Raw genomic sequence first — 27,023 nt, 5'->3', positions numbered from 1 at the left:
GCCGAGTGGCCAGCAGGCGGCGGAAGTGGAGGCGGCGGTGGGCAGTAGACCGCGTAGCAGCCGAGACACCACCTCCCGCCCGCAGCGCCCCAAGGGCCAACCTCAGGAGCAGGACACGGTACTCCGGCAGGAAAGAGACTCAGGAACCGCCTTCCCCTTGGGCTCCCGGTTAAGGGCGGCACCTCCGCCAGCAGCCCTCGGCGGCGGCCGCGCTCCTGCCTGGCTTGCTTGGCGTCTCGGGTGGGCCCCGCTGGAGTCCCCGGCGCGCCCGCGATCGCTGGGTCATGGGCGCCGCCGGCTCTTCCGCGCTGGCCCGCCTGGGCCTCCCCGCGCCGCAGCCCCGGCCCCGCTGGCTCGGGGTCGCCGCGCTGGGACTGGCCGCGGTGGCGCTGGGGGCCGTGGCCTGGCGCCGCGCGCGGCCCAGGCGGCGCCGGCGGCTGCAGCAGGTGGGCACCGTGGCAGAGCTCTGGATCTACCCCGTCAAGTCCTGCAAGGGGGTGTCGGTGAAGGCGGCGGAGTGCACGGCCCTGGGGCTGCGCAGCGGTCACCTGCGGGACAGGTAGGGCTGAGCCCGGGAGCGGGGGAGGCCTGCGGAGTCCTTCCCTTACAAAGAAAGTGGGAGCTGGCTGGGGTCGGGGGAGCGGCAAGGAAGAAGAGGAAAGGGGGCCATCACCTCCCAATCGCAGACCCAGGGTCCCGATCTGCCTTCCTGCGATGGCTTGCGCCCCAGAGGAGGTCCCCAGGTGTCAGCAGGTGCGCAAGCAAACTGACTCAACTCCGTCTAGCGGAAGGGGCGAGCTTCACAGGATTGGTCCCCGCCACTTTACTTTCACTGTCTCTTGAGAACTTGGGGAAAGTTGGAGCCACGGATCCAAACCCTCTAAGAGCTCACCAAGGTGGAGCACATAATCGTAATAACGATTAAAGTTTCAGATTCTTGCAGCTTAAAAAGTGCTATTACATACTTTATTTTCCCTAATTCTCTCATGCACCCTTTTATGGATCAAGAAACTGAGGTTCAGAGCCACACAGCAGTGGCATCGGGACTCTTGTTTTCTTTAGCACACGGGTGCTTTGTAAATAGGGCTTTTATTCATGCCCTACCTGGGTAGTCTCGACCTGTGTGAATTCCTGGGGTTCTGCGAAGATCTCAAAGGCCAGAGCAAGCAGCTTTGTCCTGTTCTGGGTCTGGCCTCGGCCTCAGTGTAAGGCTGCACTTCAGATTCCCTCCCAGACCAGCCCTCAGTTTCTGTAGGTAACACACAGGACTGATGAGGGTTGTAACTTTTCCCCCTTCCAGTTCCCCAGACAGAGGGCAATTCGTGACACGGTGGAATGGTGAGCTGTTTTTGTCATCATACTATCAAAACGTGTGATGGAGAGAAGCGAACAAAAGCTTGCAGTCCTAGGTGGTAATTGACTCAATGTGACAAGTGCCAGGGAGCACAGAGGAAGGAACAAGAGAAACTGGGGTGGTCAGGAAGGACTTCATAGCTGGAACTGAAAATGTGGTATATACACACTTTGGAATATTATTCACCCACAAAAAGAAATTCTAATACATGCTGCAGCACAGACAAATCTTGAAAATGTTATGTTAAGTGAAATAAGCCAGACACAAAAGGACAAACATTATATAGTTCCAATTATATGAAATACCTAGAACAGGCAAATTCATAGAGATAGAAAGCAGATTAGAGGTTGCCAGGGGCTGGGGAGAGAGGGGAATGGAACAGATAGTTATTGCTTCATGGGTTCAGAGTTTCTGTTTGTGATGACGAAAATGTTTTGGAAACACATAGTGGTGATGGTTGCAAAACACTATGAAAGTATTTAATGCCACTGAATTGTGCACTTAAAAATGGTTAAAGTCATATTTTTTTCACGTCCATTCTCTGTTGTTGGAAATTTGGGTTGTTTCTACTTTTCGGCATCGTGCAGAAGGTTGCTGTGAATATTGGCACCCAAGTATCTGTTGGAGTCCCTGCTTTCAGTTCTTCTGGGTGTGTACCTAAGAGTATGCCAAGTATTTTATGTTGTGTATATCTTACCGCACTAAAAAAATTAAAAAGAAAAAGAAAGGCTGACATGTGTGAGGGCACAGGTGGTAAGACTGGCTGGGAGGGTAGCTGGATGATGAAGGGCCTTGCCTGCCTTGCTGAAGAGTTAGAGTTTTATTCTGAAAGCAGGAACCACAGGGCGGCGGTGGTGGGTTGCGGTTTGCAGAAGGGGGTGACATGATCAGATGTGTATTTTAGAAATATCAGACTACCATTATTACTAGGAAGGATTAGCAGAAAGAATATTCATGTGCTAGTACCAAGGATATGGGACATCCTGTATCCAGGATGAAGGGTTGGTCAGAGGGAATTCCTTTGGGAAAGGGCTTACACTAACTTTATTTTTCTAGCATAGCTGAACAACTCAACCACGATGACCCGCCGGAGGTGATGATCTAAAGTATCTGCTATATTTTTTTCTTATGTCTCCGGATTCCCAAAGCACAAGGTCACTCCTATCATTGTAATCATTCCATTCAGAGTGAATGGAAATGACCAACATGTCAGTTTAGCTTCCTCAGTAGCTGAAAGGTCCCCTATACAAACCCATCATTTTTTTTTTACTGGAAACAGTCCTTTCTATTGCTTTTATTTCTCCATTTATCTTTGTTTTGGGAAGTACCCCTAGACCTTGAGTACCGGGCCAAAAAATATTGTCCATATTAACAATAGGCCTTTTGGCAAATTGTAGGAGTCACAGCTCTGAATACTGAAACGTTCATTTTTTTTTAAGTTGCGGGTGGATTTGGCAAAGTGTAAGTGGCATTGTTTGCTGTTCAGCTGGACTCCACCCTCTGAGAACAATACAGCAACATCTTGTTATTTCCACCAGCAGGAATGCCTCCTTGTGCCAGGCACCATGCCTCCTCGTCTTTCTCCGAGATAGATTCCTATCATCTCCTTAGGGCATGTTTATGAAAGTGACCAGACTTTCTGGCAATTGAGATGGACGTATAATTAGCTTCTTTGATTTCTGTTCCATCAAGGAGCTCAAAATATTCTGCAGATATTTTGTCCGACGCACAAGTGATTATTAAACACTTTGAAATTAACTGACAGATTCAGTCTTGCTGGGCTGATGAGCTGATGTTTAGGAAATCAAAGATGACAGTGCATCACTGAAACTCCCCCAGAGACTGACTGCCTGTCATGGTGGGCCATGCATAACTTGTGTTCTGAAAATGGCAGGTTTTGGCTTGTAATCAACAAGGAGGGGAATATGGTTACTGCTCGACAGGAACCCCGCCTGGTCCTGATTTCCCTGACCTGTGAGGGTGACACCCTGACCCTCAGTGCAGCCTACACGAAGGACCTGCGGCTGCCCATCAAGACACCCACCACAAATGCAGTGCACAAGTGCAGGTAAGGAAAGGATAGCTCTTAATCCTTGCGTGAGCATTTATTCCTGCAGTTTTGGGAAAATGGGAAATGTGGCGGAAATCTGGAGAAACACTGTCAATAATTAACCATTGACTGCAAATGTACCATATGTAGGGTCAAGTCCTCCACATCGTGATGATCTAAAAGAAGGTGGAAAAGGGGAGCAGCTTCAGAAATGTGTGTTGATGTGGGGCAGAGAAACATAAAAGACTTATGTAGAAAACTATGGGATCCAAAGCATATTGACATGTCAACAAGAGAAAAATAACACCACCAGAGGATAAAGGACAAAAATGGGGTTGGAGTGAGTGGGGAGAGGGTCCTGGAAGAGGTGAGGTTAGATCAGTGTATTACCCTAGGATCATCTCTGTGTTGCCTGGAAAGACTGGGAATCTTCCAAAGCTGAGTTATGGCGGGAGTTGCCAATGGCTCTATGACCCGTGATATTTAGCTCTAATGAAAGGAAGTTCCAAAATAGAAAAAACCTGCTGCAACCAGAAGAGTGTTCTGACCTGCAGATGCCCAGGGTTCCCTGTAATCGTGAGTGTGGAGATTCAGCCAGGAGACTGCTCTGTACAGAGTGTCTTTCTTCAACATCAGAAGGCCCTCAAGGGAGCAATTATTCCAGGAAACTAGCTCTGCTTTTAAGAAATCATGCCTAGAGTTCATTTTTTTAATCGTATTATGAGAAAGTTAAAATAGGGTCTAATTATACTCTTGTTACAGTTTCTGCATTTTGAATGAAAATGCCACGTGAATGCTTAATTAGTCCACAGCCTATCATAGAAAATCACATCACATCAAAAAATGTAGTTACTTGAAAAATGTCTAAAGACCCCCAAAAGTTCGTAAAATGCAGAACTAATATGATTTCTGTAATATCAGAATTTTAAACATAATAATATGTTTTCATTTCAATTTGATGGTTTTTCTGATTATAAAATACATATTCATTGTTGAGAAATTGGAAAATACCAAAAAAGGGAAGAAAACAAAACCCATCAGAGATAACTATGATTCATATTTTGACATATTTTCTTTCTGTCTCTATGGCTAACACTTTAAAAACCAAATTGAAATAGTACCAATCTTGAATATGGTTTATATACTTAAGGGTACGTTGAGTATTTTTTCAGATTGTTAAAAACGTGGGTGTCCTCGAATGCATTTTAGCACATCCCATGTTTATACATTTGGATCGTTTTCAGTTTTTTCCAGGTATGAGGAAGAATGTGATGGGTAACTTGGCATAAATCTCTGTTCATATCTCTTATTATTTCCTTAGGGAAAAAAATTTTAGCAGTGGTTTTGCCAGCGATAAGAGTATGGCTCCTGTAGACTTTTGATATATGTTGCTCAATTGCTTTGCAGAATGGTTATACCAGCTATATATTCACCAGCAGTTTATAAGCATATCTGTTTCTTCTCATTCTGACCATTATGTTCACAAGTATTTTGCCATTTTTGTGTTAAAAACGGTCATTTCTTATTGATTTAATTTGCATTCATCATTGTCTGAGGCAAACTTTTTAATATGCCTATTGTAATTTGTATTTCACATTTCTCCATATTCTGGTTCCTGTTTGTCTGCCGTGGTTATGTTACCAAACGCAAGTCTGTGTGCCCGATGCACAGTGAGGCCAAGCGATACCAAAACGTCGGAGTTTGGAGCAGAAAAAGCTTTACTGCAGGGCCATGCAAGGAGACGGGTGGCTTATGCCTTAAAAAGCCCTGGACTCTCTGAAAGCTTTCAGCAAAGCCCCTTTCTAGGAGAGGTGAGGGAGGGCGTGGTTAGTTGTTGCAAACTTCTTGGGGTCACATCCTTTGGTCTTGAGGTCAGGTCACGGTCAGGTCATGATGTTCCTATAAACCTCCACCAAAACAAACGTTAACAAATACCAATCAGAAACGTGAACGGGAGAGACTGAAGCCGGTAGAAGCTTTTACCTTAATGGCAGTGTCCATATACTCCAGTTGCTGAGGCCTCCATGGAGACGGCAGCGACCCTTAGGTCCAAGCCTGGCCCTGACGGTGGGGGGCCGTGGCGAGGGCTCTGGAGCTCTGCAGGACACAGCCCTCAGCCTGTCCCCTGTGCCCTCAGCTCACCCACCCGGAGGCTCTAGGGCTTGGAGGGCTCCGGGGAAAAGGAGCCCTCCGCCTCCCATCACACTCCCTGCCCCAGGACCGCTCAGTGTCAGCCCCCATCCCCGAGGCCAGGCGCTAACAGCTGCACGCCCTCTCTGTCCCTATTTCACGAGTGTGGCACCTGCAGCCCTCACTGCCAGCAGCACCAGGGCCTCAGGCCTTCCACGGCCTGCCTGCTGGCTCCTGGGGAAGGAGTGGCAGTGACGGGACGTGGCGTTGGGCTCACCGCGGGTGGCTACTCAAACCTGCTGGCCCGGCCCGCTGAGCATGCCTGGCCCCTATTACAGTTGGATATGTACGCATACTTTCTTGTGGTTAAAATTTTTAAAATTTAATTACTGGTTCACTCGGAATTATATGGAAATTTTTTTCATGGTCCCATACAGGCTTTTGGTCCATGCCCCAGACTACACAAGGTCACGTTTGGAAATTGCAGAATCAGAAAGCTTAGATGAGGGTAAAGATGCCAAGAGCCCTTGGGACTCAGGTTTCCTTTCCCAAACTATTAGAACTAATAAATGAATTCAGCAAGGTTGCAGGATACAATATTAACATACAGAAATCTGTTATGTTTATCAAGTAGATAAGAAACAAGGATTTACTGTAGAGCAGAGGGAATTATATCCAATATCTTATAATAACTTGGAATATGATCTGCAAAAGTACTGAATCGCTATGCTATATACCCAAAACGAACACAATATTGTAAATCAACTATACTTCAAAAAAAAGTGGGGGGGGCGGGGAACAAGGCTTGAAACTGCGTCTTCATTTTGAGCTTCCACATGGTTCAGAGGCAGGGCCAGGCTAAAATGACGTCTCCTGATAATGAAGGACTTACAGCGACATCATAGCCTGGTGCAGCCTTTTGGATATGTGTAGGACATGGTAGGGTGTCCAGATCTACAAATGCCTGTTCTTTGCCCCCAACCCCTGCAGAGTGCAGGGCCTGGAGATCGAGGGTAGGGACTGCGGTGAGGCCGCGGCCCATTGGATAACAAACTTCCTGAAGACGCAGCCGTACCGCCTGGTGCACTTTGAACCTCACATGCAACCGAGAAATTCTCACCAGATCGAAGACCCATTTCGACCCACAGACCAGGTCAGAGGAGCATCCCTTGGCTTTGGCCTTTGGTGTGTCCTATAGAAGACAGGCTTCCTTGGATGGGGGAGAGCAGGGCGGCATGTCTGCTGAGCTCGGCTCTGTCACTTTGCCATTACTTCTGTCACAAGCAATTGCAAAAAGTAAGGCTCTTCCACTAGGAGCAGCATCTGTGTTTCTTGATTTACGGGACCCTTTTTTTTTTTTTTTTTTTTGCCTGAGAGCAAAAATTCCTATTCACAGAAACCTTCCGGTGGCAACGCAGCTTCAAAACTGTTCTAGGTCAGTATCTCTCCCACTCCATTCTGTAATCGCATGTGGAGTCCAACCTCTTTACACTGTGATTGCAAGGGTGTGGCAGCTCACAGTTGGGCCGATGAGTGTGGGTGTGGAGATCCACAGATTTAAAATGACCAGACTGGCCCTTAAAGAAATAAGGCTGTAAGAATTCATCATGAGAGTAAAACATACAATGCTATGTAGCGCCATTGCCACGGCCATGCTGAACATTGATTTGCAGGTTGTGTGAAAAATAAGTATCTGTGGAATCAGTGAATACTTTTGATCACACCAAATGAGGCCATCAAACCTTAACAAAATAAATGTGTGAGAGTTTGGAGGATGAGAAAGGGACAGCGCTAAGATTCTGAGACCATGTTCTCTTCACTCCATCATGTAATTCCTGGTATCTGCAAGGCTATTTAAAGCTTCTGAATCGCTGTGACTTTTCTGTAAATAGAACTAGAGAAATACTTAGAAAGATTGTGTGGGGAGGTGGGGCGGGGGAGGGGTGGAAGGTTCCAGGAATCAGACCCATGTGACCTGTGAGAAATGCCTCTGTGTGCCTCGCGCTATAACAGCTCCTATTTTCTCATCAGATCCCGTACTCAGACGCCAGCCCCTTCCTGATCCTTTCTGAGGCATCGTTGGCAGACCTCAACTCCAGGCTAGAGAAGAAAGTTAAGGCAACTAACTTCCGGCCCAATATCATAATTTCAGGGTGTGGTGTCTATGCAGAGGTAACGCTACACCTTTCTTGCCCCTTTCCTTGGATTTAACTTTTTTTTTTAAAGGTATGAGAGTCTTTGATGTTGGATTAAATTATTCAGAAGGATGCATTCTGCATTGGCTCCGTATTATGCAATGATTCAAGTTTGCAATTTCTTGAGCATCTGATCAGTACAGACTTCTGTGTGGAGGATACAAATATAAATGAGGCAGAGATGCTGGCGTCAAGGGGCAGTTCAGGGTCTGAGACTTCTAAGGAGAATTCCAAGCAGGCAGGTTCATTTTGAGCCAACTGTACTTAGCATAGAATACATGATCTGTGTGGCCACAGAGCAGGATGTGGAAGGTGGTCTTCCTGTGTAGTCGAGGGCTCCCTTGGGAAGACAGTCATTTACAGCAGGGCTGCTGTTGGTGGATGCTGTCCCCAAGCTGAGACGGCACTGCCCTAAAACCCTTCCAGTGCCACCTTCGACCTGAGATGGCTCAGCCGAGGGCTGCCCCGCGGCAAGAACCCAGACTGTACCACAGCCCACAGGAGCTCTGGGCATTCTAGGGGCCGGGCGTGGGGTCAGGACACCTGGATCTGAATCCCCCTGCTTCAATAAGTGGCCATCTGACCCTGGATAAGTTCTGGAACTTTCTGAGACCTCTGCTTCTTGCGTTTATCAACTGTGAGTAATTTCAGCTGACGCCTCCCCCCAAAAGCACCAGGACGTAGAAAGTGCCCAGAGAGGTGGGCAGTGGTTTCATTGCTATAATCAAAGTAAAGAAGCTTCGTTCAGGCCATCGATCCCTCCCTGGCTGTGGCCCCCTTTAAGCTTCCTCCCTTCCTGGCTTTGGTCTTTGTATCACGGTTCACATGGAAGACACTTCCTACCCCACCCTCTGAGATGGGCAGATGAAGATGGGATAAGTTAAGAGGGGACGGCCCAGAGTAGGACCTCAGATTCAGGAGGTTTCTTTGAACTGACTCTTGTCCTAGAAGGCTTTCTCTCTGATTCTGAGTGTTCCCTAATTGGGATTCTTTCATATTTTAAGTTGGATGTTAATACAACGCTTCAGCTGGGCTAGCCTCATTTATTGGAATAATGTTTCACGCATCACACAATGGGTTAGTGCCCCTGTGTACTATGAATAGACCTGTGAATAGACCTGTAGGAAAACCGGTCTAGGAGCTTCTCAGAAGGAGTTCACAGTCCAGGTGATTAGAATGTGAACAGGTAGTTACAGCCAGGTAAGACAGGCCAGGAAGGTGGTGAGCTGAGGGTGATAGGTGACCGGCCACCCCACTTTTTTAACACAGACAGGAGAGGGGGGCGACTGGGCAGTATGGGCTCAGGCTCATAAAGAATGGAAATTTATTTCTCACAGTTCTGGAGGCTGGAAAGTCCAAGATCAAGGCACCTGCAGATTTGTGCAGGTGTCTGGTGAGGACTTGCTTCCTGGTTCGTAGACGGCTGTCTTCACTCTGTGACCTCATGTGGTGGAAGGGATAAGGGAGTTGCCTGGAGTCCCGTTTTTTAAGATTTTTTTTGATGTGGACCATTTTAAAGTTTTTATTGAATTTGTTACAATATTGCTTCTGTTTTATGTTTTGGTTTTTTGGCTGCGAGGCATGTGGGATCTTAGCTCCCTGACCAGGGATCGAAACCACACCCCCTGCATTGCAAGGCAAAGTATTAACCACTGGACTACCAGGGAAGTCCCCTGGAGCCCCTTTTATAAGGACACTAATTCCATTCACAAGGGTACCACCCCCATGACCTCATCACCTCCCAAAGGCCCCCTTCTCCAAATACCACCACACTGGGGATTAGGTTTCAACATATGAAGGTTGGGAGGACACAAACCCTCAGTCTGTAGCAATCTCTGTCTCTACTCATGTCCTGGTCTGTGTTTTTCAAAACCTTCTCCACACTGAGGACCCCTTGACTAACATCTTTACACCAGAACTCTCCCTCTGCCTTCTCTGTATTTCCACTGGGGTATCTCGTCTCAGCTTCAGGATGTCCAACACCGAGGGCTGAATTTCCACTCCCAAGTCTGCTCTGCCCAGCCTTGCACATCTCAGTGTATGGCGGCTCTGCCTTCTAGCTGCTCAGGCCCCAAAGTGGGAACCACTCTGTGTTCTTCTCTTCCTTCACCTCTCACATTCAAATAATCAACAAATCTCGGTGGCTCTGTCCTCTTGCCATGCTCCTCCACTTCCTCTCTGGGCCAAGTCACCACTCTCTCTCCTGTGGTTTGTTGCAACAGCCTCTCTTTACTGGTCTATCCTTGACTGACCCCCACCACCATACAAGGTCTATTCTCATCACAGCTAAGGTCAAAATCATCTGTAAATGTAACTCACATCATGTCTTCCTTCTACTCAAAACTCTGTCTGTGTTCTCCATCTCTCTTCAAGTCAAAAATGGGATCCTTATAATTACTGTCAAGGCCCCGTGTGATGCCACACCCTCCTAGTTCCAGAGTTTTACTTCCTGTCACTCTTCCCTTCTTTGTCTCTCTGCTGCTTCCTTCCCCGGGACCTTTGCTCTTACTGGTGCCTCTGTCTGGCATGTCCTCCCTCAGGTATCTGCATGGTTCACTCCCTTACCTCTTTCACTTCCCTGTTGAGGTCTTCCCTCCCCTTCAGTGAGGCCTTCCTGATCACCCTGTACCCTGCTTGGCCTGCATGCCCTAGTCCCCCCCGGCACACGTCCCACCTGATACACCGTGTTTACTGGGGGATTTGTTGTCTGTTTCCCCTACACATGCTTTCTGAGGACAGAACCTGACCATTGTTGTTCTCCCAGCTCCTAGAAAAACACCCAGCGTGAATTCTTTGCTAAGTGAATGAATGAGCCTAGGTTGGCCAGGTGACGCAGAAGGAAGAAACACCGAGGGAGGGGGCACATGAGCAGGGCTGCGCTGGCACGGAGATAACTGCTGTCTTTTACAGCATCGGCGCTCAGGGAGGAGTGTCAAGGGGTATCGCCTTCGGAGGAAGGGTCTGGAAAGGATTTTAAGCAAGAGAGTGGCAAAAACCAACTTGCACTGTGCGCATCTGCCTGCGGCCGGGATCTGGAGACGATTAGGTCAGGTGGTGCCAGGTGCAGTGGGCGAAGCAGACTGGCCAGAGGCTGAGGACCTGCGCGGAGGCTTCTGGGAAGTGAACCCCCTCCTCATTTCAGAACCTGCCTCTCGTGATCGTGGTCCTTCTCTGCATCCCTTCACACCCATCATCTGCTCTCCTCACCCTCACTTCTCAGACCTTCACTTCAGCCCGAGGCTGCCCTTCTCCCCTCCCTCCTTCAGAGACCTTTTCCTGGTCATCATTGCCCTCCCCTTGGACCGATAGGTACTGCTTCTGGAACTTTCCCTCCCTGGCTGCACTGCTCTTGTGCCTTTGCTGTTTCTCCTCCCCCTACTCCTCACTCAGGAAGGGGCTTCCAAAATTTCTGGCCTCGACCCTTCTCTTTCTCTACCTTCCCTTAGTAATGACACTCTCTCCTGCAGCTTCACCATCTGTCACCCTTATGTGGGTCCTTCCCAAGTATCCAACCGTGGACTCCCCCTTGCAGTGCTGGGCTGACATTTCTGACTGTCTGCTGGGAGTTTTCATATGTTCTGTGGACCTAGCAAACTTGTCCTCATAAGCTCCGCAAACTCCCTGTCTTCACTTCACAGCTTCTATCCTGGCAACCGTATTCCTTCTTTCACCCTGGCTTAGAGCTTGTAAGTCACCCCTGACTCTTTCTTCTCCCATGTTCCCCTCATCCCCAGCCCCATCTGCTCCCTTTCTGTTCGCAGCCGCCAGCTAGATCACCTTCGTTGTCTCAAGTCTGGACCACTGAGCGGTCCTGGATGTAGTCACAGCTGAGCCTCTCAGCACCAGAGTGATCTCTTCTCCTCTAAAAGTTTGTGACAGTCAGTGTGGCTGCCTTGCTTTAAAGCCTTCAGTGGCTCCCCAGTTCTCAAAAGTCCCAAACTGCCCACTCTACGATTCTGGTCCCTCCATAATCTTGCCACACTTTGCTTTCCCAGCCTTTACTTCCATAAAAGCTCCAAGCTACAGACTGGACTGAGAACTATATAAGGACTGTATTCTCTTATCTCCTGCTCACCCCAAGTCTTGCCTCTCGCCCCACTTAGAAACTCCTGGCCTTCTTTAAAAGCCCAGATGAAAAGCCACCTCCCCTGAGAGATCTGTTCTGATTGCCAGACCTGGAAGAGCTGCTTCTCTTTTCCAAAGCCACCCTGTGCTGTGTCTGTGCCTCACCATATCCAGCTTCTCCTGTTTCAATTTCTTATCACCTCAAGATAACATGTTCTGGAGGAAGATTTTCATAGGCGCTTCTCTAACGTTTAATACGGTTCTGGGCCCGTAGTGTGCATTCAACATGTAAATAGTTTTCTCCTTTTCCGCCAGTTTACCAAAGAGATACTTTCCTGATGGTGGAATTTTTAACTTATTTACCTGTGACGCAATCCCCAACAGTTTTTATTGCCCATAAAAGGGGTTCTGTAAATATTTCTTTAATTAATAATAAATTAATTTCCTAACCAGAACCTTCATTTCTCTCCTTTCGGATCTTTTGTGTTTTTTTTGTGACCACAGTGCCTCCTGGTGGAGAAATGTACACAGAGCAGGCTGGGTTGCTCTAATCCGAGGTGCCCAGCTTTTTGGACTGTTGTGAAACATGCAGTGAAGAGACTCATTTTATGATTAAAAAACCAAAAACAAAACCCTGAAATACACATATCAAGAATAATACACACTGTCAGAGTTAAAATTCTGGGCCTGGAACTTTCTCTCTGGCTTGTGATCAACAAAGGACTGGGCAGGTTTGTTTTAACTCATGGATTCCTGTCTTTGGCTCTCAGGCACCTTCTCTGTGAGCATAAGAAGGTCAGGACCACAATCCAATGTCCTTCCTTCTTGTTACTGCCTGGAGTCCCCTCACCCTTCTTTTGTGCCTCTCAAAGTCTCCACCCTGGAAGACTCAATTCAGATCCTACCTTTACCTTAAAACCTCCCCTGCCCAGAGCAGCCAGCCAGCCACCGGCTCCATGCTTGTCTGCAAAGTTCAACCAGCACACAGGGTGCTGTCTTGTAAAGTTTTTCTCAATTTTTCTGAAACTTTTAAAAGGAATATTGACCATTCACTTTTCATGTGTGTATGTTCTATCTCCCCTTCTGGATTTGAGGGACACAGTCCATTGATCTGATTTGTCCTGAAAAGTAAGCACCAGTGACCCAGGCCGTAGACAAATGCCCCAGGAGGTTCCTGGGCTGGAGAGCTTTGTGAATGCTCCCGTGGAGATGCAAAGGGAAGTAAAGCTACTGGCCTGCTCTGGATTTGTTCCTATCTGGCCAGGGGAGCTACAAGGTAAACAGACACAATGATTAAGGACATTAATCCACCTCTGGCCAGCAGGAAGGGATCTGATACAATCTAGAGTAATCGCCCCTCTCCATACCCTCTCCTCTCACCCGCTCCCTCCGCCAACCCCACCCTGGCCTTCCACAGCACCTCCAGTCAAGTGGGGTCAGTCAGGGAGGCTTCCTGAAGGAGATGAGTTTCAATTCCAGCTTTACAAGTGAGAGGAGAGGGAGCATTTCACTTCAGGGGAAAGAACCAACAAACTAAAGGCAGAGGGAGGGAGCAGCGAGGCGTGATGTACAGTTGGCCATCTTCGATGGAAGTGGCTTCATCAGCTGTTGAACCACGTGAAGTCCCTACACGGGTGGGTCAGGGCTGGGGATCCGAAGTGCTCACACGAGTTATGTGCTTTGTCTGCAGGACTCATGGAATGAGCTTCTTATTGGTGATGTGGAACTGAAAAGGGTGATGGCTTGCTCCAGGTGAGGCGCATACACTGCTGTCCAGGAGACGGCGGGGAGGGTGAAGATCGTCTGCCTTGTCCCGTGTATGATGCCCTGTGTGTGTGTCCAGGTGCATTTTAACCACGGTGGACCCGGACACGGGTGTCATGAGCAGGAAGGAGCCTCTGGAGACCCTGAAGAGGTGAGACTAAGTGATTTAACATCTCTGCAAGGAAGCAGGGGAAACACCATGCAGGTGTATTCTTGAAGTGGAAGGGGGGTCCTGGTGACTGGATAACTTGGGAAACATTCTTGGGTGCTTTGGTTCCCAGAATGCCTGCTTGGACAACTAATTTTATTTTTCATTTAGAATTCGTTATCCGAACACACCAATTACAAGGCAACAACAAAACATGGTTTAGATGTTTTGGCAAACTTTATTATGGACTGAGTACTTGGTGACATCACAAATTCATTAGGTGTGATAGGGGCTTTCTGGTGCTATAAGAAATGCCTATAGGCTTCCCTGGTGGCGCAGTGGTTGAGAGTCCGCCTGCCGATGTAGGGGACGCGGGTTCGTTCCCCCGTCCGGGAAGATCCCACATGCCGCGGAGCGGCTGGGCCCATGAGCCATGGCCGCTGAGCCTGCACGTCCGGCGCCTGTGCTCCGCAACGGGAGAGGCCACAACAGTGAGGCCCGTGTACCGCAAAAAAAAAAAAAAAAAAAGAAATGCCTATATGTTTTAAGAGAAGCATGTTGAAGTATGTAGGAGTGAAGTGATGTGATATCTGGGGTGTGCTATTATTTTAGCAAAAGAACATGTGGAAAAATGTGTCAAATCTTGATAAATAGAATCTGGGTGATAATTATGTGGGGATTCATTGCACCATTTTTTCTACTTTTATGTTTATGTTAAAATTTTCATGATAGCAATTTTTTTTTTTTGGCGGTGCCACATGGCATGAGGGATCTTAGTTCCCCAACCAGGGATCGAACCAGAGGCCCCTGCGGTGGAAGCGCAGAGTCTTAACCACTGGACTGCCAGGGAAGTCCCATAACAAATTTTTAATGAAAGACAATGACAGACAATAAATTTAAATTGCATGGAATGATATTTAAGATAAGATTCATTTTAAAAAGCTGATTACAAATGAACGTATATAGTATTGACTTTTTTGTTGATTTGATTTTCCTTTTTAAAATATATAAATGTGCCTGAGTAGCTAAAAGCCTGGCAGGCTGTAAACTGAAACATTCATGGCTCTTTTGGTAACGAAATTATGGAGAAAATATATACTCTGGTATGTAGCCTCTAAACTTTCTAGAATCAGCCTGCAGTACTTTTGCTAAAACAACCATTCATGATTCACACACTTCTGTGCTGTTATCTGCCGAATCTACGGCCAGGATGTTGCTGAAACCCTGAAATGCTCGTCTTCACTGGTCCCTTCCATGTTGAATGCAGGATCACAGGTGGGGCGTCAGGTCTCATCTCTGCAGCCCCTGAGACCCTCGGCTTTGACCCTGACATGCGTCCTCGGGTATCACTTGCAGGGGGGAGGGGGAAGGCGGGGAGGATGGTGGTCCCTGCTTTAGGCAAAACCCTGGAAGACTTGAGGAAAGAATGCAGTGGAAGTTTGGTCATCTGACATCAAAGCCCTCATGAAAGAGCACATTAAGGGCTGGCTATGCTTGGGCTTGTGTGACCCAACTTGTTCCCCTGGAATGGGAGTCTCTTTCGTTCCATCTCTCATCAAGCTCGTGGCCCTCTTTGAACCAACAATCTAGTCTCCTTGGATCAGCCCCCACCCCTCTCTGCTGATCCTGCTGTCCCAGAAGCTACTAATCTGGCCCCTCCCTGGCAGGCTGAAGCCTGGGACAAGGGGCTCTGTCCCAAACAGCACGTTGCCCCCAGGCATGAAGCCGGCACCTGTGGTCCATGGAGACCAGTGTCGTGCATCAAGGCCAGGCTACAGCGAGGTAAATAGCTGGCCTTCCAGGGGCCAGGCCACGTGGCAGAGAGAGGGAGGTCAGGAACAGTCTCAAACAAGGTGGGTTGGAAGGAGGCTGGGAGGGGAGGTACACAGAGGAATTCTTGATGTGAAGGGCAAATGGCTGCTTTTTGTTAGAGTCCCCACCATGGGTTGTGGATTTGTGGGAATATTCAAAGAAGGGGCTACAGACCAGCTTAAGGCAAATCCCATCCTTCTGAGGGATGTTGTGTATCTCTCAACACCCAAAACAACATTAATTTTCTGTAAAAAGTTAATACGATGGAACACTTAAGATTTGTACATTTCACTCTGTGTAAATTTTATCCCCTCCCCACAAAGTTAAGAAATTTTAACCCTAGGAAATGATTTCCCAGCTGAACTGTTTAGAGGTGAAATTTACTGAAGTCTGCAACTTACTTGGAAATGGAAAAAAAAATTACGATGGACGGATGGATGGATAAATACGTGATAAAGGAAATATAGTAAAATGTTATATGTAGGGTCCAGATGGTTGGTAATTGGATGGTCTCTTTAAAATTCTTTGAACTTGTTTGCCTGTTTGAGGATGGTCCCAATAAAATGTTGGGGAAGAGTTTACTAGATGTGGTGGGACATTCCAGAACGGAGTGGTTCTGAGAACCCGCAGCGATGGACTAGCGATTCCTCAGAATGTGCTGGCTCACTCACCACGAGAACAAATCAGAGTTTGGTCTTCCCACTTTCCTGTGCCCGCGGAGGAGCTACACGGAGGACGGAGGCAGGGTGGACCCGGGAAGGCGTCCTGTCGTGGGTGTTGGGAGCCCTGGTTCTACCAGGTGATCCGCAGGCTCCCCTCTGGCTCAGGCCCTGGTGGACAGGCCTCGATGGTTCTGTGTGCAAACCAGACAGGTGATTTGGGGAATTGACCGTCATCCTTTTTTTAAAAAATATTTATTTATTTGATTTACTTGGCTCTGCCAGGCCTTAGTTGCAGCCCGTGGGATCTTCGTTGCCGCGTGCGGGATCTTTTTAGTTGTGGCATGTGGGATGTAGTTCCCTGGCCAGGGATGGAACCCGGCCCCCTGCATTGGGAGCACGGAACCCTAACCACTGGACCACCAAGTCCCCATCATCCTTTTTTCTTTTTACATCTTGTTCTTTCTCTCTTCCCAACCCTGTGCTTGGAGTCTCGCACCTTTCCCTCTGGAGTCACAAAGTGCCTGGGTTTGGGCCAGTCCTCTGAATCTTCAGTGCCTCCCCCCAGCCCATCGGGAGCCCTGTGTTTCTAGAAGGAGGGTAATTGAGCCCAACGCAGAGCCAGGGCAGGCAGGCAGGGTCTCCGGAAGCGACACAGCCCTCCTGGTCCCCTGCAGGCTCTCAGGAACCATCCCAACCTAATTTCTCCTAATACCCCAGGAGATGAGTGCCAGCCTAGGTGTCTTCCCCTGTATCTTACTGAGATGTAAATTGCCATGGATGCAGTAATTTATGTTCTCCCCAGGACAGACGGCCATAAATCGGGAAGAGAAAGGCCCCGGCTGCCTGACATAAATCACGGAAGCGAAGCAAAGCGGTGTCAGGAGCAACCTCTCCGCTCTCCGGCTCTCCGGCAGGATGCTGGGAGCCGCACTGCCTTCCCTCTTCCTGGGTCCCCCATACCCAGGGCCGTGCTGCTTCGGGAATGCGAGTTCTCAGCAGGGAGACCAGTGCTGAATAGCTATGGGCCTCAGGCCCAGCGGGGCCTTTGTCTGGGAGATACAGCCCGAAGCACGGTGGAGGCTGGTCTGCTGGCTTGAAAATATGAAGAGGGAATTATTCTTTTCTTTCTGAAGGGAGAGTGGCTCCCACACTGATCCCACAGGAGTGCTGGGGGTCTATCGCTGTTGCTTTCAGTAGAAAGAATAAAGCTCATGTGTTCTGTGGATGCACTAGTTTTGTTGGATGCAGGAGTACTTGGACAGTAAGGGCGTTTGCCGCTCTCCGCTTGTGTTAGGCTGTGCTGTGCCGAGCTAAAGACAGAAGGATTTCGTGGTAGTGATGCCCTGGAAGGAGACAACCGCCCCCCAGCCAATCTGGCTCTATCAGCTCCCAGTAACTGTGTGACATTGGCAAGTCAGCTACGCTCTTGTTGCTTCAGTTTCTTTATTTGTAAAAGCTGGGCTAATAATACATCTCCTGGTTCACACTCCCCCTTGACCCGAATAAAGCAATAAATACTGTTTTTCTAATAGATGGTAAAATACATAACGACCATCTAGGCTATGGTTATCGATAGTCTCAGCTTATGAACTTGACACCTTCTGAGAGAGGGAAAATCCTGGAGACACTTCTTTCCATTTTCTGAGGCTGCGTTAAATGCAACGCAGCCCAACCTGCTCAGCCTTTGTCTCCTCCTCTCCGTGGCGTCTTCACGGTGCTGTTTTATTCCTGATCTGGCCGTATACATAGCAGGTTGGGAGGTCCCAGAAGTGGCCTGTGCCCCTCGGTGGGGACCCGGCGGTGATCAGAGACCCTGCCTTCAAGTCAGGGTCTGGGCATTGACCAGTAAATGAGTAAACCAAGCAGCCCTCACCGGTGCACAGCACTTTATAGGTAACAGTTTCCACTCACACGGCGCCCTTAAGGATGGAGACCTCTGTTTAAGGTAAACAGAACGTCTTGTGTCTCCCATTAGAGTCAGTCGTTTGCTTCATGTTTATTGAAAGAGAAAATGCACCAAGAAAGGCGTTTTTAAATGGCTTTGTAATTTATTAATCCCATCGTCAGCAACAACAATATATATATATTTGGAGAAAAAAAATCATAGGCGATCCGTGTATGAGGTAATGCCTGTTTTCCGTCTCTTGAGCAAGGCTGGGTGTGCCCGTGAATTCACAGACCGCTGACAATACCGTCTCAGCCCCACAAGGGGTCGCCGTTGATCTCGTTTGTAGAGTCTCCCCGGTAGCCCTGCAGGGACTGTGTCAGCAGGGGCGCAGGTGGAACGGAGCTGGGGCGGCTGGCAGGACAAGCCGGTCGCCTCGCCCCTGCGACTGTCACCTGCGTTTGTCCCTGCCCCCCCGCCCCCACACACCGAGCAGGTTAAGGTCCTGGGCTGGGAGGGGCGACGGCTTCTGTGGGTCCTCCGCTCCTAAGTTACCTGCCGGGGGAGTAAGTGTGTGCCTGTGTGGTTGATGGGAAGGGGCAGGGGAAACCCGCGCGTGGCCGAACGTTCGTGTAGGAGAATAAATATTAACCCCCTCAGCTCTTCTCAGGCCTGCGCGTGTACTCAGGAGGTATAAGGAGGACCAGGGATCACATCCCTGGTGGGAAAAGTCCTGACTCTGGAGTGAGTCAGACCTCAGTTCCGGCCCCAGCCTGACCACTTAGATCTGTGATCTTGGCCAAGTCCGTCACTCCTATGCGAGCCCCCCTGTGAAGTGGGGACAATACGCATTCCCACATAGACTTGTTGGAAGGATTAAGGGATAATCTGTGCGATGTACTTCATAAAGTGTCAATGTATGATGCCCAGAACGCCAACTCTCAGTTCCCTGAGATAATCAGAGCCTCAGGCTATGGAGCGTGCAACAAGGAGAAATCCCAAGCCATAAAAGTAGCCGATCTGCCCGGATCCTGAAGAAGTCACCCTCCAACGGACACAGATCCCCAGATGTCCTTGGTATTGCATGCTGACAGAGGAGAGGCAGGCTAGGAGAGGCGCCTGCTTCCCAGGGTCCAAGGTCATGGCAGAGACCTGGCTACAGGACTGGCTGGATCAGTGGTTCACGGTTCCCATCCATTTGTTGATTTCTCCATTTGTTCATCCAACCTTCTTTGGAGTGGCTACAACGTACCAGGTGCTGTACCAGGCTGTAGGCATAAAGCAATGAGCAAAACCAACATGGTGCCTGCAGCTGGGGAGGAGCTGAGGGTCTGCAGAAAGAAGCTCTAGATGTGGCCCTCTCCATTTTCTCATTAGCCACTTCTGATTTGAAGAACAAAAGTAAGACTGATTTGTTGCAATAGTTTATTTTTTTCCTCAAGGCACAGTAGAATGAAACAAAAATGCTTTCCATCACAATGTTTTAAATATAAAAGTGAGGTAAAATTGGAGTTAGCCTTTGTTATAAAGCAGAAACTGACACACCATTGTAAAGCAATTATACTCCAATAAAGATGTTAAAAAAAATGGAGTTAGCTTAAATGAGAAACAGAAGGAAAACATTCTCCTGGTGGAGGTGGGGTGAGGGAAAATCTTGCCGTGTCATTCACACGCATCTCATGTACACTCTCCCTGGGGATTCTTGCGTTTTCTGGCAGACAAAGATATGATACTACTTCTAACAGGATTTTACTCACCAACACATTCATCTGTTCAACAAATGATTGTGGGTCACCAGTGACATACAGTGCCCAGCACTGGGTGTGAGTAGTACAAGGGAGTTAGTCACATTCCCTGCTCTCTACGGACTCTCTGTCTTGTACAGTAGAGCAGGTAGACACATGCCTTGACACTGTAGGACACGGCATGTGAGGGGCAAGGGGCAAGCAGAGAAAATTGAGGATGGGGAAACCGCTCCTGGCTGGGGGACCCTGGGCTTCCTTCCTAGCAGAGGTGGCATTTGATTTGGACCTTGAAGAAAAGGTAGAATTCTACTGCTTGGGTAATGGAGGGAGGGGATCCCACAGAGGAACCCCCGAGCCAGGAAAATGCAAAGCAAGGTGAAAGGACATTGAGGAATCCAACAGAGCACTGCAGAAGTGCACAGAAAGGGCAGAGGTTTTGAGAAAGCTGTCTGGGGCCAGGTCAAGAGCCTTGCATGCCAGGCCGAAGACTTGGAATGTTATTCCTCAGGCACTGGGGATCCATTGAAAGTTTCTGAGCCTCGGGAGTGATAAGACCAGAGCAAAATTAAGAAAGTAACGTAGGGTAGTGTTAAGAGTGAATTGAAAGTGGAAGGGGGGAGAATGAGGAAAATTGGTTGGTTAAGAAGTTATTATAGGGACTTCCCAGGTTCGATCCCTGGCCGGGGAACTAAGATCCCACATGCTGTGCGGTGTGGCCAAAAAAAAAAAAAAGAAGGTATTATAGTCATCTGAGGATGCTTGAAGGGAGATTATGACAGTGGGAGAAAAAGTGAGCACATTCAAAAGATGTGGTACAGGAAGAACCTCAGGATGTGGCAGCTATGGACAAGCTGTGGAAAGTGAGGGAAAAGGTATAAAGGATGACTCAGGGCTCTGAGCCTGATGGACTGGTAGGATGATAGACATGGAGAGATACCAAGGAAAAAGGGAAGTGATAAAGTATGTCTGAGCATCTCGAGTCCCTAATCTCTTAATGCTGAAAACGGGAACATTCCAAGGAGAAAAGAGGTGGGAATATGGCCATTGGTTATGCTTTGGTAGTTTGTGCATTGGGCGGGCAGTTTACTGTACAACCCCAGGAGGCGCTGTTCTATTAGTCGGGGTGGGAACAGTGCTCGCTGGAGCTGGGCAGCCCGCTGGCCTTTGTGGGTAGATCCTTCAGCGAGAAGAAATCACATGCTGTTTGAGCTCTTGCTTCTGGCTGGCTGTGACTTATGGTGTTCTGTCTCCTGTTGCAGTTATCGCCTGTGTGACCCTTCTGAGCGAAAGTTATATGGAAAATCACCTCTCTTTGGACAGTATTTTGTTCTGGAAAACCCAGGGACCATCCAAGTGGGAGACCCTGTGTACCTGCTCGGCCAGGAATAGGAATCATATGTCCTGGAATAGCAGATGTCTTTAAAAAACGTCCTCAAATATGCCAACACTTGAAGCACCATATTTTGGACCTGACACCTCGGCATTTTCTTTAGCTCTGTGATCACCAAGTTTTTCGTCTTTTGGACTCTTCCTTGTGTCTCAGTGCTTCCCGCATCCCAGTGCACAAAGTGAAGAAAGAGAGTTTTGATAACTTAATAGGACTTCAGTAAGTCACTTAAATGACAAGGCAGGATTCTAAAAATCGCTTGTATAACTGTGATTGTGGAATCATTCTTTCTTCTTCTTCTCCATTCACCTACCCAGAGGGCTAACTTCCATCATCTCATTGCTATTCTTTAGGGAAAGAGGAGAGAAGAGAAAGAGTAAGAGTGGGGGAGTGAGCAGAATGTTCTGGAATCTTTTAGTACCCCATGCCCACGGCATGCAATGGAAATTAAATAGCTCTCCAAATAAGGCTGGACTGTCACTTCATTTTTCTCCTCAAGCCCTAGACAAACTTTTAAAAGGGCATAAGGAGCCTGACCTTCAGGAAACACTTAGGATGTTCATTTTCCATAGATCATCTCAGACAGTGTCCATGAGGATTTGATGGACCTTCATAGCATGCAGTACCTCTGGGCTGTAGGACAGCAGAGGTGTCAGGGTAGAAAATCAACTCATGAGAGCAGCGTTGCAGTCAGACTCTGATATGTAATATGTGGAAAGCAAGACCAAAACTTCCTTGCCTTGAAACGGAGTATCAAATATATCCCATTGGTGAGCCCAGACTTTTCCCAGTACATGAGAGTGAACAGTAGCACTAAGTAGGGGAAACACCCTTGCCTGATGTGGTCTGAGATGCTGTTTGATGTTGCCCAGGGAAACCATGGTGCCCGTCTTAAGAGCAAAAAGAAATAGTCTGAAAAGGACATAATGCCACCTAGTGGCATTGAATGACAGCTCAGCCTTTCTCAGCTTTTCAGCTGTTGGAAAGAGGGAAACTTGTGGATGGGTTTTAGTTTTCTAGCCTAGAAAAATTTTTTGAAAGAAAGTGGGGTACCTTCCAGGTACTCTCTGTTTCTCTGCTGTGGGCATTTGGTTCTAAAAGCATGGCTGTGCTCTCACGGGTCCTTCTGGATCTCGCTGGTCCCATCAACTCAAGACTGGTTACTCCTCCTCAAAATCAGGGTGAAAAAGTTCTGAAGTCCATGGATGAGAAGAAACGTGATTGTGTGATTTGAAATAAATGGCTTTATTTTAGGTTTTGAATAAAACCTTTCAAAGGTGAAAAAGAAAACATATGCCAATTCACTTAAAAACCCATATCTGATTTTTCTCCTGATCAGATTATATAACTCTAAGATCTGAGGAAGTATAGCTTTCGTTGCCATTTTGCCCTTTGACTGTATTAGGAAGCTAAGTCATGAAAAATGTGTTTCAAAACTGTAAATAAATGGAAGCTACTTTGACTAGTTTCAGATTGTACTCACTTCTTGGCAGGAAGTCAGACTTTGAAAGCTGACCGATGTGAATGGGCAAAACCAATCACCCTGTCACCTGACACACACACAGAGCATCCTCCGGAGAACGCCTGTCTTTGAAGGGCTGTCAGGTAAACATGCTTTTTACCAAAAGCTGTGCATGTTTCACTTTGGTTTTATAAAAGAGGTTAGTAATCATTGGAACCAAGCCTAGCTCTGAGGTAAAGTTACAAGGTAACAGGTGCACATATGTATTCTGGTTGGTGAATGTATCGCAATTTGTTTTTCACACACTTGGCGTGAAGTTCAATTAGAATAATTAATCAGTTAACCTTGGCCCATCACCTTCCCCAGTAGATCCACTTTATGCTGTAACTACAGATAGATTAAGGCAAAAATAAGAGTTCAGCAAGTGGCATTACTAATGGGACCCCGTGAACCCATGGCGGAATGCACACAGGATTTAGGAAACCACGTGAATGTCGGTTCTCTGAGAGCAGCCAACAGTTAGGCACTGATGGGAAACTCAAGGTTGGTTCGGTGAATATCCCGAGATATTTATAACCAGTGGCAAGCTGAACGCCTTCGACCTGAACTTCTAACCCCTTGTCAATAGTAACAGCCACTTCCCCAGGGACTCAATCTGTTTCAAAGGCCACACACTCACGCAGACGCTGTCCTTCCGTGTACTGCAGGGGAGTCCTCCAGTGGAAGGGGGCTCTAACCCTAACACCTCCCTCATTTGTCTGGAGTCTCCTTCTGCTACTCAGAGTGTGAGGAAGATTCCAGTTTAAAGACAGAGGTTCCAATGACCTCTAGAATCTCGGGGTAGTTGCGAAGCTTTCTGTCAGTGAGATTTAAAAGCCATTTACTTGTGTTTATTTTATATTTAATGAGTTGGTTAATGCCAAAGGCAGGGCTGATGTCTGGTTTACTTTGGATACTGAACCTCTGCACACACTTCCACTTGAAATATCAGGTCGGGAATGTAGACCATCGCAGACCCTCAGAAAGGTCTCCTTATAGCTGCAGACGATGGACATTCAGGGTCAGGCCAAAACATCCACTGTCGTCGTGCGTTTCATTCTGGGTGGCAACGTCTCGGTGCAGTCACGGCAGACAGTTACAAACCCACAGCTGGAGATCTTGCAAAGAACCACGTGGGAAAGAGCCTAGGCAGACTGCTTAAAGGCTCACTTTCCCAGCTGTTCCCCAGAAAAAGTGAGAACGTCCCAAATGGGAGAGGGAAGCAGCAACTTACACACAAGGGCGGGAAGACGTCGGGGTGAGCCTGATGGAAATTAGGCAGCTGTCCAACAATGAGAAACACTCCTCGTCTCCTTCTGCCCTTAGTGATAACGGGGTGTGGAGATGCCCTTGGGGGAGGGCTGCCAGTTTGCTAGAACTGTGTGCAGAGGCCAGGTGAGTTTGACTAGCCAAGCGTGACTTTGAAAAGCCACCTATGAGGCTGTCACCAACAGTGACCGCAGGCAGGTGCCCCCAGAACTCTGAAAGTGTGACAAGTGCAAGCAATCCGTGGTGGCCGAGAGCAGGTATTTTAGAGTCACTCAAAGATGCCAGAGTGGCTCTCAGACCTGTTGATAACATAACACTGCACTTCCCTAAGTTTTACTGGTCCAGGGTGTTCTGAAAGTCTGCCTGCAAGGATGCTCCTAAAAAAAGAATTCCGTGGACCAATACCTTTGGGAAGTCCTGCATGCCTCACTCCTCTTCCAAAGGCCCAGCAGCCTGTAGAGGGCTCTAGATTGACGTGCAGTGAAGAATTCTATTTGTGTTTAACACGGCCCTCCCCAAAGGTCTATGTCTGGTCATCTTTTGGGAAGCCCTGCATTGATCTCTAGAGGAAGCACCAGCCAGGGGTGAGCGGTCGTGCTTAGCGGGGGAGGTGTGTTCGTGGGAAGGGTGAAGGAGATAAAGGGCTCCTGCCATGTGGAGGAGACCTCTCTGGTGGTTCTCTGTCACGCTCCTTTACCTTCATTGAGCATTTTATGCGGTTCTTCCCTGTGTCTCCCTCACGAAGCCCACAGCCCCCGATTCTTCCCCTTCATCATCCTCTCTAGCCCCTCTACTAGCCCCTGACCTGTATCTTCAATGGTTCAGACTCCATCCACTCTTTGTGGAGCTCGGTGGGATCTATGTCAAGTCCAAGTTCAATGTCTCCCTTTGGCAGTTTGCTGGGAGTACTATAAATAATTGTTGTCATAATTATTTCTGATTGGTATTTTTACACCTAATAAAGTCTCAAAGGGAGGGCGTTTACTTGGTCTAGGGGAGGGGCACTTTCCAGATGACTTGCCAGCAATTAAAGCAGCTTGTTAGTCGGAGGCCCAGGACGGCCGAGGACAGCTGGAGAGCTCTTCTTTGCAAGCAGCTCTGGTTAACATCAACGAGGAAAGCTCTTTGTAAACACATGAATAATTGATCGTCCCGCGCTCACATAGCTACCGAGGATCTGAGCCCGTATGACTCATTTGAGAGCCATCCCTGTCGTCTGGATGCCATAACATTGGAGGAATGATGATCGTTTCTTGGAGATTCTTCTGTGGCCAGAGTTGCCAAGACCAAGGCTGTAATGGTTTGTTATGATGACCTTTGTTATTCCATTAGGCTCAATTGCTTTAAAAAATGATGTGTGCATACTTTCGGAACGTTTTTACCCTTTACGTTGACCTGACATCATAGTTTATATTACAGAATGTATTAATGACAGAGGAGTGTTTTCATGTCCCAAGGACAAATTTTAACAACCATAATCTGCCCTTAGTCATCATAAATATAAATGTATTGGTCAAACAGATCTCGTTAATGTGGCCAAGATAAATGCAAGCCTATATTTTAAGGCAGCTGAAGTCCTAGAGAATATATTTGGAGCTTTTTGTGGGGCTAAGAGATCTTGTATAGTGCTATCAGAAGGCTGAGAAAATTAACATGTTTCCCCCTCTAGTTTGGCGTTGGACAGATATTAACGTCTTGGGGATGTCAAGTAAGATTGCTCACATAGTTTCTGGACACCGTTAATGCCTGGTGGGGTGAATCTTAGTTCTTAAAGCTGTATTCTCACTATGCTCTCAGGGCTTTTGGAAAGAAAGAAAATACAGATTTCAAGTCTCCACCATGTGTTGCTCAACCGTATTTCCCCGTATCACACTGTGTCTTCAAGTTTTAATTATATTAATCCTCCTGCCCCAACATCTTGTTTCCTGTGGGAGGAGGCCCTTTTCCACAGATGTGTGTCTGACGTTTTGCATATTCCAGTTGGCAATCCGTATGTTGGCAGATGGTGTGAGCTGTATGACGGGTCAAATATTTTTCGTCTTCGTTACACTACGTTCAGAAGTGTGGGCCTTTATTGGCAGTATCCACGTTTCAAACTTCTCGGGCAGAAAATAAATGCTTGTTTTAAGAAACCCTGTTTAATCATGTTTTTATTCTGAACCATGAAAATGTGTTTCAGGCAGTAATGTCTCACATGCTACTCTCTGAGCGAGCAGACTGTTTATAGGGGTGAGTTCATCTCCCCCAGATTCGGTAAACACGGTACTATCATTAAACTCCATGTGGATTACAGTCACCTAGCAATGATTGATGAGCATGTCAGATAAAACCATTTACCCTTCTTCCCTTAGAGGAATCTCCTAAGAAGGATCTTCCCTTCTCAATCTGCTATAGCCTTTGGCAAAAGCACATATTGGGCTTTGGAAATGTGACTTTTTGCCTGAAACTTTTCTACAGGGGATTGGATTATTTTCTAAATTTATTGGTGTGAGGACAGGCCATGATAATCTCCTGTGTGGTCTAAACTTGTTGGTCTTAAGTGAGGCACCTACCCCCATGTTCATAGCACCACTATTCCCAATAACCAAAAGGACAACCTAAATGTCCATTGACAGACGAATGGGTAAACAAATGTACTGTATCTGTACCATGGAATGTTATTCAGCCTTAAAAAGGAAAAACAGTCTGACACATGCTACAGCATGGATGAACCTTAAGGACACTATGCTAAGTGAAATCAGCTAGTCACAAAAGGACAAATACCGTATGATTCTACGCATACGAGGTATCTAACGTAGTCAAATTCATAGAAACAGAAAGAAGAATTGTGGTTGCCAGGGGCTGGGGGAGAGGGGATGGTAGTTATTGTTTAATGGGCGCAGGGTTTCAGTTTTGCAAGATGAAAAGAGTTCTGGAGAGGGATGGTGGTGGTGGCTGCACAACGTGAAAATACTTAACACTACTGAACTGTACACTTAAAAATGGTTAAGAGGGTAAATTTTAAGTTATGCGTATTTTACCACAATTTTAAAATAATAATAAAAAAGAAAAGAAAG

General features: G+C 47.5%; 1 protein-coding gene across 4 annotated transcripts; it reads left to right on the top strand.

The window, feature by feature from the left end:
• Positions 1–23: 23 nt before the first annotated feature.
• LOC132415024 (mitochondrial amidoxime-reducing component 1) lies at positions 24–26,444 on the top strand. Of its 4 annotated transcripts, none has more exons than XR_009517072.1 (8): positions 24–559; positions 3,249–3,422; positions 6,525–6,687; positions 7,566–7,706; positions 13,485–13,546; positions 13,638–13,709; positions 21,070–21,416; positions 22,691–26,444. XR_009517072.1 is itself a non-coding variant. In XM_059998093.1 (7 exons), the coding sequence occupies exons 1-7, from the start codon at positions 285–287 to the stop codon at positions 21,197–21,199; spliced, it is 1,017 nt and encodes a 338-aa protein (XP_059854076.1). In that variant the 5' UTR covers positions 24–284; the 3' UTR covers positions 21,200–26,434. The 4 variants fall into 4 exon arrangements, 2 of the variants coding, with proteins under 2 accessions (XP_059854076.1, XP_059854090.1); XR_009517070.1 differs by having other exon boundaries at positions 22,670–26,444; XM_059998093.1 differs by having other exon boundaries at positions 21,070–26,434.
• Positions 26,445–27,023: the final 579 nt, after the last annotated feature.

The sequence above is a fragment of the Delphinus delphis genome, chromosome 1 (genome assembly GCF_949987515.2).
Source record: "Delphinus delphis chromosome 1, mDelDel1.2, whole genome shotgun sequence".
NCBI lineage: Eukaryota > Metazoa > Chordata > Mammalia > Artiodactyla > Delphinidae > Delphinus > Delphinus delphis.
This window is presented reverse-complemented; position numbering and strand designations above follow the sequence as displayed.

What these genes read in the sequence shown, in the direction of transcription:
- LOC132415024 (XM_059998093.1), top strand. Translation starts at nt 285, where the DNA reads ATGGGCGCCGCCGGCTCTTCCGCGCTGGCCCGCCTGGGCCTCCCCGCG. An exon ending in AGCGGTCACCTGCGGGACAG is followed by an intron (nt 560 to 3,248) that starts GTAGGGCTGAGC and finishes TGAAAATGGCAG; the next exon opens with GTTTTGGCTTGTAATCAACA. An exon ending in CATTTCGACCCACAGACCAG is followed by an intron (nt 6,688 to 7,565) that starts GTCAGAGGAGCA and finishes TTTTCTCATCAG; the next exon opens with ATCCCGTACTCAGACGCCAG.